This window comes from Limulus polyphemus, unplaced genomic scaffold, assembly GCF_000517525.1.
Source record: "Limulus polyphemus unplaced genomic scaffold, Limulus_polyphemus-2.1.2 Scaffold652, whole genome shotgun sequence".
Lineage (NCBI taxonomy): Eukaryota > Metazoa > Arthropoda > Merostomata > Xiphosura > Limulidae > Limulus > Limulus polyphemus.
In genome coordinates, this window is record NW_013666262.1 from 383,974 (window position 1) to 400,042 (window position 16,069).

Here is a 16,069-nt window from a genome sequence, read left to right on the forward strand (position 1 = left end):
CATGTTGGATAGGCAACATGTGAAAAGAAAAAAAGGGCATGAGAAAAACATTGCTTAACAAACCCTAAGATTTAATAAAATAATTATATATTTTGCATATGAAAGTATTGTAATGTTTACTTATAATCTTCCAAATTTTGTTAACATACGCTTAGTAATTTAAAAGTTATAGCATGAAAACTATAACAAGCACAAAATGGTTACGAGGTTGGTCCTAGGGACTGAGCCTGTGTTTAAAAAGTTAACAAAACATTAGGAATAACACTATGGGGAGTAGGTAAACCATGGATGGGAAAACAAAATAAATGTTTTTGACTAGATAATTCACGTAAGATTCATTGCTATTGCTTTTTTCTATAGTCAATTCCTTAGAATATATTATACTTGGGGCAAATTTTAAGTTATTTATTGAAATTAAATCATCAATATATTGGAATGTTTAGTTGAATGAATTGGAATCTAAACTTTTTTAAAATTAAATATTCATAGAAGAACAGATACAAATTGGCCATATCCGGTGGTCTTACAGAAACACCCCATCTCCACAAAGTAGAGTAAGTGCTATTATAAAATGATTCAGCATACCTGACCAGGCAACACCTACCACCAGCAAAGAAGCTACGTGGGTAGTGAGTCCCTGAGTGGAGGCAATGGACTGGACAAAAGCCATGTATGACGACGGAATTTGGTAACATCTGGATGAAACACATTGGATCGAGGTTGTCAGAACAGAGACCTGGATGAAGGTAAGGGAAGGGGTTGCTGCTCCAGTAAGGGCCAAAAGTAGAGGAAATCATGACTGAACAGGCCAAAATGGAGTAACTAGTAACACATGGAAAGAAGAGCACACTGGAGAGGAGTCTGATCAGAGGGTAAGCATACAGATGAAGGTCCCTCCAATCCTGACTGAATGCAGCTACCCCCAAAGCTGAGGGGTGTGGGATAGGAGACCAAGAGAAAGGAAGTTTGTCATACAAACGGGTTGCAAATGCATTAATATGAGGCATACCCAGGCAAGAACACACCAACTGAAAAACCCCTGGATGAAGGGATCACTCTGTTGGAAGAATTTATTTGGGGTAGGATAGATGGTCTGTAACTAGATTCATAACACCCAGAACATGACATGCCAAGAGTGAGATGTTGCAGCTGTGAGCCTAGTATAAAGGTTGACTGTGAAAAACACAGGGCCCTGGACTTAGTACCCCCTTGTTTGGAGATATAACTGATAACAGTTGAATTGTTGGAAGGAACCATAACCACTCAATCTTGTAAGAGTGAGAATAAATGAGTGACTAAACAATGAACTGCCAACAGCTCCAAGTGGTTGATATGGTAAGTTGATTCCTCAATGAACCAACCCAAAATCTCCTGAAATTAAGGGAAGCCCCCCAACTCACCAAAGAAGCATCTGTGAACAGATGCAAGTTGGAATGAGGAGGAGAAAAAAAGGAACCTCCACTGTGGTGAGACCCCTGTCGAGCCACCAAACAAGTTTGGCCTTGATCCCTGAGATGGGAATTGAAGAGGTCCTCCAAATGAATGAGATATTGAGTGGGAGGGAGGAAGGACTTCTCCACCTTCATGAGAAACCCCACCCGATCAGACTCCTAAAACAGGAAGCGGGTATGATTGGCAGGTTGGACTTGGGAAGAGGCAAGCAGGAGCCAGTTGTCCATGTAACGATGACCACAAAGATCGAACAAATGAAGATGATGTGCAAAGGCACAGACAACCTGACAGAATGCATTAGGAGATGAGGCAAGACCAAATGGCAGTGCATAGAACTGGAACACATCATCCCCATGGACAAACTGAAGATAACAACGTGACTCCAGAGCAATAGGGATATGAAAGTAAGCATCTGTCATGTCGAATTTGGTCATCCAAAGACCCAGGGAAAAAACCCATTAACTCTTTCGACACAGGCTCGGTACCTGGGACCGACCTCATAACTATTTTGTGCTTGTTATAGTTTCATGCTATAACTTTTCATATTTTAAGTGTATCTTTACAAAATTCTGTAGACTTAAAGTAAACATTAGAAACCTTTTGCACACAAAAAAATCACATTTTTAATGAAGTATTTTTACTTATATTTGTCCATGAAAATATTGATTCTTTTTTTAACTAGTCTGAGTGCAAAGTGATTTTCAACTGCTAAACATATCCCATATATTTTCTGTGTTTATTTTACTGTCACCAACAAATTACAAACCCACTGACAAAAAAGCAATAATTCACCACCCATGTTATAAGATTGTTCACGCACAATCGTAATACGAAACTCTTGAGCGCAAAAAAGCACGCGTATTCAGTGAGGTGACATTCCCCTTGCTCCAAGAACACAATATGGGATATAGCAGTTTATAGTTCCTACAAAACTTTCAACAGGAATTTCCCAGGGTAATAAAATTGCAACTAGAATGTGTAAAAACATTTATTATATGGTTCAGAGTTGGACTGATCCAATAAACATTGTAGAATCTGAGCCGGGCTTATCCAATTACATAGCAGGTGTTTCAGTACTACTGGTCACCCATATAATGTGTGTGGAATTTTGCAGCATAAGTATATGAAGGTGTTATTTGGGCACATTCTTATAAATGATACTACCCTCTCTCACTTTCACCACACTTAGAAAGTAAATGAGAAATATGCTGACAGTGTTACGAAATTTTTTGCTCATGCATCGAACTTGCTAGGCCTTGACATAAGCCTCGTTTATTCTTCTGGGATTGAGGGAATAGAGATACTAATTTTTTAAACTTCAAATATGTGTACTAGTCCACTCAAAATCCCTGTAATTTAGTCGGGTCTCTAAATAAACTGTATATGGGTTAAAAACATCCCATTCCTGTTCAGAGCAAAGACTAAATCATCACACTTCAATGGTTTTGGCAAAATTATTTTCTCCTTCAAGCTATTTATAAACAACTGTCAGAGTTACGTAGGGGTGAAAATGTTCTTTCTATTGGTTATAAGCAGTAGCTAATTAGTAGTAGGTGGGACTAGATAAGAGCTTTCAAAAGATAGGTGCAGTGGGAGGAGCCACTCTAGTAGACTTGCTAAAAATATTGCTATCTCAGCAAATCATAGAGGAGGGAGGTTCTTATTTTATATTTAGCTTGTCTATATTTCTAATTTGAGTGTCTAATTTGTTAGCTACTTATACATGTTGTATGGTGGGCATAATAAAATGGCAACTGAACAATAAGACAACTAGATGTTTTATGTGACACACAAAATTGATATTCAACATTTTTTTTTTACAGTTCCTTTTAAATTAAGAAATTAAAACATATATATTATATCAGAATTTAAATTATAAACTATGTTTCGATGCCAATTTCATTGAAGTAGTAAAAATGTTGTTTAATAAAATTTTGAAAATAACGCTCCAAAATGTCGTGACTTGCACTTTAACATACCAGGGGCAAAAGGGTTAAAGAGAGTGGTAGAATGAATCGATAGTGAATTGGGGTGTTTCCAAAAAGGCATTCAGCTGGGATAGATCGATAATAGGTCTCCAATCTCCTGTCTATTGGGGAACAACAAACAGACAGGAGTAAAAACCTGGACAAACAGGCACCACACATTCTACAGAACCCTTGTGAAGAAGATAGAGAACTGACTCCACTAGATACACAATCCTGAGGAGGAGGAATTAAAACTGGGAAAAAGGGGACTGGAATTGAATACATAGATCCTCTGACAGAACCCATAACACCCATGGATCCGTCGTGAAAGGTTTCCAGATTTCAGAAAAGAGTTTTAACCTAGCCCACCAACACATGCAAATACATCCAGTCACCGATAATGGTGAAGCCGTGAGGAACTGGAAGAACAGGTATAAGGAAGAGAACATCAGGAGTATGGAAAAGGGCGGGGCAGAGAAGAAGGTGCATGGGGCACTTAAACAGACAAAGATTGAGCAGAATCAGTAGGGCGAGACAAATGAAAAGCAAAGGAGGACAGAGAAGAATGCAATCTTGCCACATTGACTCTAGATTCCAAAGACTCATGAAGCCCCCAAAGGCCATTTTGTGCAGAAATGGGGCCTGATGAAGTTCCAGTAAAAATGAAAGGGGGAGATGCACTCCCAGAAGTAATGCATCCCTCCTGAGTAAATCCCAACAACATCAAATCCAAGTGGTGAGAGACAGGGCTGATGCTGACAAGTGGGCCATAGTAGACCACAGGAGGGTCCAGAGATCGGCCAAAAACTGATCAGGAGACTGGTGGAAGGCTTGAGACAACAATTGTAAAGAGGAAAGAACATGTAAAAGATTGGTTAATGTAATGCAATTCGTAGTAAACTGGGACTTATTAAAATGAACCAAGGGATCAAGATTAGATCCACACAATGGAAGGAGATGATCTAAATGCTGAGAATCCAAATAGGGAATCGAGGCACATTAGTAAGCAAAAGAGAATTGGTAAAAAAGACGAGGCATATCCACTTCCAACTGTACTTGAGCAGCAAAATGTTGAGCATGAACAAGAATTTCAGGAGAGGGAGGAAAATAATAGGAATGAGGCTCTTCACCCAACAAGGAAGAAGTAGAAAAATTAAATGCTAAATGGAAGATGTAAATTTTGACAATCCTGATCAATAAGGTGTAAGACAAGCATGCTCGGCAGACTCTCCTGACTGTCAGCATTATGTGGCTGTCCAAAAAAATACTGGGCTGGAAAAACCGAGATGAAATTGTCCTCCCCCTGAGGAAAAACTTCTTCAGAAGTGTGGTCATTTGGGAAGAGAGAATGATCAGAAGAAGCAGTGAAAGTGTCCAATTCCCACCAGACTAATGCCTGAATCTCCTTGGCCAACATCAACAACTCGCCATGCTGGGGACCAGTGACATGAGTTTCGTCCATATTGGCAGGAACTTCTTCATCCATCACATGAAAATTGGAATTCATAAGTTCACGTGGACTTTTGAAAAAAAATAGTAAAGGAACTACTAAAGGAACAAGTAATTCTAATGAAAAGAGAAAACTAGCAAAAAAATATACAAAAACATAGCAAACTTCACTGGAAAAATAACTGAAAATACACATCTGAACATTGTAGTGCCAATCAAGAAAGTAAGGATTGTGTTGTAATGGTAGACGGAGGTTACCTACACTAGTATAGAGGGCACAATGGGATTGGTGGAGGTGGTCGTCTGATCAGCACATGTTGCTGGAATGATGCAAAAAACCAATGCCTAGAGGACAAATGAAGGTTGAGATTTTAATTTTACCTGGCTCATTGTTCTGTGGAAACTCACAATTTTGAAGAAATTGAGTGCCCTGATTTTATTGAAAATAACTGTATTAATTTGGGTTTATTGTTAAAATTCTTAAAATTTGTTTCTTCTAATTCTTTCCCTATTGTAAATCCAAATCTTATATATTTAATATGTATAGTATTTCAATTTCATCTCAAAGGTGAAATGGAAAGAAAACTAAAAATTAACCAAAAAATTCATTACCATTATAAAAAAAGACTTATTTAGGTTAATTAGTTAAAGGAAACAGTAAAATTTCAAACTACAAGTTCTTCTTTGTTGTAAAACTGACTAAAAAATATGATTTATCTTCTTCCTAATATTTCCACTGTTATATAAAAAAAGTGTTTTTAACTTACCTGATGTTCTTGCTGTTCTGCTAAGGTGACATATTCTTCATTTGGTGTTTCCCATTGTGATTCTGAAATAAGATTTTACATTTTTAGAATTAAAATGATTTTCTAACAAGTACTTACCTTTGGAAGATTAAAAACCTGTCTCTTATGAGTTACTCTCGTGTATCAACTAACCCATAACTCTTTCACTTCTACATGACTTATTGTGCCTGCATCAGGAGATCATATAAAAATCAAATTTCTAAGTTGCAGTTATGACTGAAACACTCATGTATCATCTGGTTGAAGAGAGATGGGTAGGAATGTATTTCAGAAGAAGGTACCTGTTTGAAATTCATTTCAATTATAAAAATATAAAATTCAAATCAGGTAGGCTTGCATCTGAAATACTAAAAGCTAGATTAGCCACAATGAAAAGGAGAAGGGCACTAGAGTGTCATAGGACCAGTGGTTTACCATAATTCTAGTTTTAAAAAGGAAGATAATAATAACCTAAAACATTACAATTGAAATATGTGATTAAGCAGAGCTTGAGAATAATCTAGAATCAGAGTAAAATTAAACAGACTGGATTTACAAGAAAACAGAAAACATTCTCTTAACCCTTTTAACCTCGTAACCACCATACTGTACATACATACCGTATACCTGTATAACTCTGAAAGTAGTTAAATATCTTAAAGAAATTTGGAAAGATTTCAGTAAACATTAAAAGACTTCTGTAGACAAAAAATCTGAATTTTTAATTAGGTAGTTTTATCAAAACTTTGTCTGTAATTACATGGAGTCAGAGTGTTGACTGCTTTGAGTAAAAAGTGAATTTTATGTTATGATTAAAAATTCTTTTCTTCATCTGAAAAGTTTCAAATTTCATTTGCTTTACCCTATCTCCCTGGGTATCCTTTAATGCGCATGACACAAGGTTTTAGTGTCTTACATTTAAAATTTTATTAAACTACTTTTTGTTTATGTTATATCAATTAGAATAGCATAAAATCTTAGCTAATAATCCATATTTTGATAGTATATAAGTTTTAAGTTCTTAATTCTACAAGGCAATATTAAAAACAATCCTGAATTTACACTAGTGTGACCTACGTGACACATTTTCTCTTAGCATGTCATCATCCCTATTTTATCCATCACTCCTCGAACAAATATCAAATTAAACATAAACTACTCTCTATAAAATCGTTATTGCTCAGACAAACCATAATCTTTATACTCTTCACTTTTATTAGGTTACAGAGCTATCAATTAGAAAATCAGACCCCTCCCGCCACACCCACTCTTTCTTTGATAGTTCTCTCATACATTTCATTATATATTACCTATAACCAATAGAAAGTCAAGGTTTTCATCTATCAAATGATGTGTTGTATAATGTTATGTTTTGAAGGGTTAAATGTCAATTTCATTCAGAGTACGAACATCGTTTCTGTGGGAAAGTTAACGACTAGCTTGGATGAATTTGTAATGGATCTTGTCACATAGTTAGAAAGCCAGGAAAATTTTGAAAGGTAAGTGAATTTGTCCACTTTTTACATGTTATTAGTTTATATTATTTGGTGCATTATTTAATTAAATAAAAATTATTAAGTGCATTACTATCTATAGTATAAACAATTAGGGTTAAACTCTCTGAAAACCTGATAGCAAGAAAAAAAGCAAGATTGAGTAAGTACTTTATTTCTTGTTTTTCATAGTTATTCTTTATTTATTATTATAAAAGTAACTAAAGTTAAAAGTACAGATCTTTTTAAGTTATTTAAGACTAGATTAGTTAAAATAAATAATAATAATATAATTAAAATGGTTCATGAGACATGCACGCGAGCAGCTCGTGGGTAATGTAATTCTATAGTGTAACATGAGCTACACATTCCCCGAGTGATTTAGAACTTATAATGGTGAGGATAGTAGTAAGACATCGTTCAAAGAGCAGTATATATATATATAAAGTTGTATACTGTTACGAACTTAGAGCTACTTAGGATAAGTGAATGTAGGATTATTATTATTATTTTTATTTTTTTGGTGGTTACAAGGTCGGTCGAATTGACCAATCCCATTTTGAGATAGGGTGGATAAAATAAGATAAACTATAAAGTTTTACTGAAAAAAATGTATGAAATGCATTCAGGAGGTTTTAGGGATTACACAAAGGAAATCTGTGATTTCTGAGATGAGGAAAAGTATTTTAATTTTAACATGAAAATTACTTTGCACACGGACTATTCAAACAAATACTTAATATATTAATGGACAAATCTTTATTATACTTTATTTAAAACACTTCGTTAAAAAATATTATTTTTTGTATGTGAAAGACTTGTAATATTTACTGAAAGATGCCAAATTTTGTGAAGATATACACACTATATTCAGAGTTACAAGTATTGTAACTGAGGATTGTAACAGGAAACTATAATTGTTTATCCTAAATAGGTTATAACTTGTAACAGCATACATCTATTTATACTTAAGTTTTATTGCCCTTTGAACTATGTCCAACTAATAATCCCACTACATAAGATGCAAGTCACTTGGTAAACATACAGCTTAAGTTGAAGTTACATTAAACCATATTTTACAAGTGAAACATAAAGCTTTTCATAGCAAAACATGCTGAACCAAATCTAGTGTTACCATGATTACTGTAGCATAGGTTGTAATGTTGTAAAATATTTGATGATTATTGCATTGAGGTATAAAAAAAAACTGAATTATCATGGTAATAAAATAATGCAAATCAGCCATAGACTTGGAACTAGTGATCCCATATTAAAGAGTTGAGCCTGGGTGTCAAATGTTTAATTAATGAAATCAAGCAAAGCAAAAACTTTGTATGATCTCTCCATAGCCCATCCAGTTCCTACTTTCTATAAGATATTTCTTTGCTGTTTACTGCACATGTAAGCAGTAAGTGTAAACAATCTTATTATAATTAAGCTTGCGATGTATACATCCAAAACTCAGATCTCAGAAACTATCTCACCTATCATCACCAATCATAACTGGGTAATATTTTTATAACTAGGCAGTATTTTTATAGCTGACCAATAAATAAAACAATTGAAATGATATATTTTAGATTTAACCAATAAATATTACAAACAAAAAGAAGTTAGTTTCAAATATAAAACAATCAAAAAACAAACTTAAAATTAATTATTTGTTTTTCTTTAGTGAAAATCTTATGAGTGTTGCAACAGAAAAGCAAGGCACTTTCATTGATAACTGCATCTACAAAGAAATACTTCAATAAAATCTACTCTGTGATGTAATGCTGTGATGATATATCATTTTTAAACAAAAATTTTGATAAAATCGTTTTTGTCATGGATCATGAACATTATTGAATGTCAAGTAAAGTGCATTGTTGTAAAACTGTCAGAAGATTCCAGAAAAGGCCGCATGCCCAATAGCCTTTCACAGGAACTAGCAGGTATTTCTGCTAGTATATTTAAAAAATCAAATATATTATAACATATATATTATAACAAAAAGAAAGAAGTTCTCTACTGCATTATATTCAAAGTTAAAGTTGTATGATAACCAAATAGTTTACTTTGCTTAATCACTAGTAGTATCTTTCACACCGTACCTGGAACACTCTATGAGAAGGTAAGGTAAAGATTTTATGATACTTTGTTTGTTACATCACCTATTTGAAAAGGGGGTGTTGTATAACGTGGTCTAATATTACAATTACTGTCACTTGTAGATTTAGAATTTATTTTTTATATTATGCAAATGAATTTTCATTTTAAAATGTTTTTCCTTAATTTTTGTGCAATTGGGTTATTTTTGCTGTTTTATAAATAAAATTTACATAAAAGTCAATCTAACTTATTTACTTGACCAAAAAAATAAAATATGCATTTTATATTTCATGGTAAAAATCAGTTTTGAACAACAGATATGTTTTATCATTTCTTTTAGCACTAAAGTGACAATGTTTATTTCAGTATTTGTTTAGTGAGCGTGTTGTTGCTATGGAACATGAGAAAACAATGAAACACAGAAAAACTAACAAAAAATCAGGATTCACATCCATGATTTAGGACAAATTTGGTGTACCAGTGTTGGAGTTAAACAAAAATGAACTGATATGAGAAAGGGGGAATTACAGGAATTCTCTAATCAATTAATCATCAGAATCATAACGATCAGATACACTGAACTAATCGATTATTGCCACATGATTAATCTTCCTATTTTTTTACAGACATTTTTGAATTATCCTTTGTGTAATATGATAGAATCTTTGTGTTTCCACTGGTGGTTACCATTTTTGCTTTTTAAAAAAAAACTTATTTCAGGGCAAATTTTATGAAAATGTAATTGAAACATTTACTAGTTGGCAAATTCCAAATGCTCTGATGACCATAAAATTGCCATTTCTTTTTGTTTTTAAAATATGAAGTAATTCACACATTAATCTTGTGTAACTCAAACAACTTAATTACTAAATGATAAAATAATTTTATTATTACTGATAATGGTAATAATTTTTATATTTAAAACATATCATGATTGAGATTAGAAATTATAAGTATCCAGTTAGTCAATTTATTTATGTGCATTGTTTGAATGCATAAATCATAAAAATAATATTCAATAAAAAAATCAAATCATCAGAATATCTATCTCTACCATACTCAGAAATCTCACTAAACTTATCTGATGTATTCTCATTAACCCTTTTGACCCTTTTTCAACCCTTTTCTGCACATATCCCTGTGTTACATTTAATATTTAATTAAACACTTTTACTCTCAATGTATGTGAATGAAATTAACATTATAATGTATTTTATGATTCAGAGTTTTATGTTATCTAAGTTGTAAGTCCTTTATTTCAAAAGAAATTTTAACAAAAAACTACTTAAAACTTCAGATGTATTGTCATGTGACCCATAAGCTATGAAAATTCTCAATAATATAATGCCAGTTGTGTAGACAATAAGATATTTACTGAACTTATTGACATGTACATTTCAAAGATCTCTGGATGAATGCAGTTGAAACAGGTAATAAATTTTGTCAACCCCTGACTTGTGCCATGCTCACCTTCAATAGATTTGTTTGAGCTTTATAGCTTACATGTGGAAGTTACATACACATGTATATAGTCATTAGAAAGAGCTAATTTTACACTGAAATTCAGCAACAGTTATTTTGAAATTGGCATGCAATTTTCTTCATGGGATACGTGTAACTGCCTATACTCTTGTTGGTTGCTTTATCGTCTATAGCACTTATGGTTGTTATTTACCTAAATATATTATAGTTAGAGAAACAGCTAAATTGTATTCAGGTCTTACTATTATATTTTGGTTAATTATGCATTATTTATGTTTTAGATTGCATAATTGAAAGGTTTAAACATTTTTTAAATATACATCATACTTTGCATGAACATTTCGCAGAAGGGTTGCGCATCTCTGCCAGAGACACTGTAACATGCCCAGAACGCACTGTTGACTTGTGCCAAGATGAATAATAAACAATAAAGGACAAGAAAGGATAACAAAAGATTAAAAATTAACTATATGTGCAAAGCAAAAGACCTGAAATTATGAATATAACCAAAAGAAGATTTTTAAAGATATTCCACAAAAATTTAAAAGGTATGTACTTATTATTTTCTATTTCCTAATTTTAATCATTTTATTGCATTGTACATTGATGATAACAGCTAGAGTTAGTTATATGGTAGAGAAAATGGAAAATAAAATATAAACATTTACCTTAAAAAACTTTTGCTCTTCATTTAGGAGGTTCTAGAGGTTATGCAAATGAAATATGAAAACTGTAAGATGAAGAAAAGTATTTTTATACTTAAAATGAAAATCATCTCACACTCAAACTATTCAGAGTTTGAGTGCAAATAACTACTACAGATAACATATCTTTATTAGAAAGATGTAATTAAAATAATAACATTTTGTGTACAAGATACTTATCATCTTTAACAAAAAATTACCAGGTTTTGTGAGGATATCTCAGAGTTACCATATGTTTTGTTACATAAATGTCCTACCCCCAGCTGAGGTGATGTAAAATATATGACCCTGTTGCAAAAGGGTTAAAGAAACATTCTGTAACTTTCAAACAGATATAATTTAACACACCAACACTTTCATGACCATAAGTAACTTCCAAAGAATCTGCAAAAAAAAGAACATGGCTCTGCCATATTTTCGTCTTCAGAACCTCCCATTGAATGCTTTTGTTCAATGTTAAAAAAACCTTTACTAGACATTTTCTCACTAAACCATAAATTACTGTTCAAACCACCTTAATTACTCTACTATAATTTGTAAAGTATATTTCTTGCTCTATCCAATCATATTTAAACTTACTTTACAGATGTTTCCAAACAGGAGTTTCATCAGTAGATGAACAAACCATTTTATGTGATACTGTAGTATATGCACTTATCATGTGTTTCTATCTTTCTTGTAGTATGTCATTTATTCTGTAAAATCTACATTCTGAATATGTGCAGGTTTCAAATAACTAAGTAGATCTTGTTTCAAGTTTCCTTTGTTGTTCTTGAACGTACATACTACGTTTCTACCAGGGGAGAACATTACTTGACACGACACAAGTAAAGAATATATAGCAGTGTTGTTCAGGTGATATATAGAGGTTGTAATGAGAAAGACAAATCATTTTGGTCATGCAAGTCACTTTTGGTAAATGTGAGGTTGTGAGGTTTCTCATGAACTAAGGAACCTTGAATTTAAACAGTCTAGTACATGATCTCAACAGAGTACTCTGAAGGAACAGCCAGTAAATGCAATCATTCAATGAAAGTAACAGCAAATACAAATATCATGTTCATGTTTTATTGTATAATGAAGAATGTTCATTTTATATTTCACTTTGTTTCCAATTTCATTATTCTGTTTAACATCGACTCAGTAATAAGGTTTAGTATTACTCCATAACTTTCAGTTACTTAGCAGACCTATCCTATAATTTTAACATTAATTAAATTCACCTGGATATACCAGAGTGGATAGGTAGGAAAAAAGTTTGGTGCCTTACTGCAGGATATCTTTATTGCAGAATTTGATATAGTTGCTGAAGCATGTTCTACCCTTTACTCCCACTTTTGTGTGATTTAAGTTTAAAAAGACTTCATAGTTATGAAATGGAATTTTCCATGACTAGAAGGACTTAGGAACAAGAGGAAGAGTAGGGTAGGTCATAGAGAAGAGATGGTTGTCTAAGAAAGTTGATGGGTTTAAGGGAAGTCCTCTACTAGACATAGGATTTTTGCCAATGATAAAAAGATCTAAGACTTCTTTCTTGATACTGCTGCAGACTCAGGAAGCATAACTGATAGAATTAATTGTACCAAGAATGCCTGATCAAGTTCTCACTCTGAGAACTGACTTTAGAGTGAGGGAAACACAAAATGAAGATTGATAGGGTGGTGTGGCAACTGATAAGTCTGAAACTGGATGAAATAGTTTGTACAGACTCCTAGATGTAAATAAGCCAGTGTGTCTCAACCCCAACTCTGGTTGAAACCACTCAGAGACAAGTGAGGCTAGAGGTATCATTGATGAACAATGTCCACCAACCAGAATCATGTTGCTTGTCAGTAGGCAAAATGGAGAACACTAAATAATAAAGTGAGTAGGTCAAGGGGCAATGGTGAGCCTTCCTAAGTCAGGGGATATACTGCCAATGTGAACCTGACCCACAGAGGAGCTTGGAGTCAAGTTGAACTAGTGTATGAGCTGCTTAGAGCATCTCATAATCCTGTCACCCTAGGCTGGGGGCCTACTTCTTGTCAGAGTATTGAGGTCCCTGAGAGTATTATCACTGTACCCCTGACATTTAGAACTTAGCCTAGTGTTGGTCAAGAATTTTTAATGTTCTCATAAATCTCTTTAAGTCTAAGCAATTTTTTTCCTAATGTTAAATCTTGCACCAAATGAAGGTATGGACCACTTCCTCAATCATTTCAGGCAGTACAATGTCTGATGCTGATTCTGTGTGGTTCAGTGCTTGACTCAATCAAGCATTTGGTTAAAGAGGAAAAAGCTGAAAGTACTTGTTTGACTGTTCACAGCAACCAGAAAAGAAAGTGCCAGATTTAGAGGCAAGACAGCTCTTACAGTCAGCAAAAATGCTGATGCCAGCCTCCTGACTGATATGACAGGGATTGAAGCAGATCATATGCAGCTAGGACAACTATTAGGTCAAGCACCTGATGACTGAAAGGAAGTGGTGATTTCCAAGATATCAAGTGAAGTTCACCATGCAATGTGTAGATTACATTGTGTGTTTTCCATTTGATCAACATGAAGCTAAGACAAGTGGTGTACAATTGGAGATGATAACTGGGAATTAAAGAACTCTGACAAAAATTGCAACCTTTGCTTTCTGAGATACTGGGTGGTATTGTACAGTACAGTTTATCTAGTATGATTGTATGATTACCACTTGATCATCTAAATTTAAGACAGTTTGTTGATCTCAATATTAACAGGGCCAAAAAGGCCTTGTAACCCTTTCTTTCCAAGCTATTGAGCAGTGTTTCATGACAAGTGATATTCATAGGATATCAAATGATAGCTGCTCCACCAACACTGTTTAGGATGGCAGTAGATATAATGCTTTATGCATTAACAGTTTGACCAACTGAAGATGATAGTTATGAGTTTGAAAACAATTGAAAGGACTTTGTGGCCCTTGCTTTTCTGAGATGCAGTTATTTTTCCAAAGGAAAATGTCACAGTCATTTCATAAAAATCACTCACCTGATCGAGCAGAGGAGCAAGAGTTCCATAGAGAATACTGCATAATCTGCTATATCTTTGTTGCTGATACACCTTAGAGGCACACAAATTTTCCACATGCAGTGAGACAGCTGTGTTTTATATGAGTGTATACTGGTATATACTATATAGCAACAACATTAATAAAAAATCCTGTAGTGGTCTGTGATGCCTGAAAAGAAAAAACACTCAAGTTTGAGGGATCATATGCGACAGTACTTTACTAATGACAGCTACTATCCAATAGCTTTGGAAAATAATCCAAAATTATGAAATAATTTAGCAGGAGCCAGAGGCAGTCTGTTGAAAAGCTATTCATATATGTGATGATGTATAATGATGACAAATATATATAGTAATATACATGTAAGTGCAGACATGGTCTACAGGTGTATAAACATTACATGAAGTTATTTATGAGTGTTGTATAATATAAATTAATCAGTAACTTAAAAAAAACAGTTATTTAGTCACATTGGATGGATACAAAGGATTTGATCTAGATGTTAAGACTTTTTGATATGAAGTTAACTGTAATTACTGATCTACAAATTTTTATTTGAAGATACACAGTACCTGTTATTTTGATTAATACTTTGTTTGTTTATAATTTCATGCAAAGCTACATGAGGGCTATCTGCACTAGCTATTCCTAATCTAGCAGTGAAAGACTACAGGGAAGGCAGCTAGTCATCACCACCTACCGCCAACTCTTGAGCTACTCTTTTACCAACGAATAATGGGATTGACCATCACATTTTAAGTTGGTTTACAGTACAAATCAGTATGTAGAAAACCATCTTTTAATGTCAGATTTACATTTAAAAAACTTATTTGAGTAGTGGAGTAATCTAGTGTAAATTTAATAGAAGTGTGGAAAGAGCTTGCATGTTTATAGAAAGATAGTAAGGAGTTTTCATCTCCTACCCAAATGAAAAAAATATCATCTATGTATCGTTTCCAAATGTTTGGTTCTCTTTAGTGCCATCTTGGTCCCCATAGTTGTGCATTTTGTCTGAGTATAGAATTCATTATTAAATTCAAACCCATTAAGTATAATAACTAGTTTAGCTAAGTCTACAATAGTCTGAGTGTTGGATTTGTCAAGTTTCAAAAGGGAAGATTCAAAAGCTTTCAGGCCTTCGTCGTGGGGAATGTTTGTGTAAAGAGAAGAAACGTCCATGGTGCAGAAACTAGTGTTTGGAGGTAATTTTCCATTGTTCTTAATGTCAGAGATCATGTTCAAAAAATGGGTTGAGCCTTTAATATATGACGTCAAACACGGAGGGATATCTTTGATGTGATGATTAACGTAAGCAGATAAGTTCTCGGTGGGCATACCGCAATTGGAAATAATAGGACGACCAGGATTGTTAGGTTTGTGTATCTTTGGTAACATGTAAAAGCAACCTGGAACTGGGTGTTTAGGTGAAAGGAACTGTAAAGTTTCTTGACAATTTCTCTGATAAAGACAACCAAAGACAGTTCAAAATCAATAAACCCATAACCTGCAGTACAGAAAATGCTATTTACTTAATCCAGTGCCGAAAATGCAACTTCCAGTATGTAGGCCAAACTAAAACAACTATACGAGAGTGGTTTAATAATCACAAATCTTCAATAAAAACAAA

At 33.7% G+C, this 16,069-nt stretch overlaps 1 protein-coding gene across 1 annotated transcript in view; it reads right to left on the reverse strand.

The window, feature by feature from the left end:
- LOC106459721 (WW domain-binding protein 4-like) overlaps positions 1-16,069 on the reverse strand; it is a gene marked incomplete at its 5' end in the record, with an annotated part of 103,383 nt that overhangs the window by 13,469 nt on the left and 73,845 nt on the right. Inside the window, one exon of the mRNA XM_013919376.2 lies at positions 5,636-5,697. Coding sequence (XP_013774830.1) covers positions 5,636-5,697 — 62 coding nt within the window. The remainder of the gene's footprint in view (positions 1-5,635; positions 5,698-16,069) is intronic.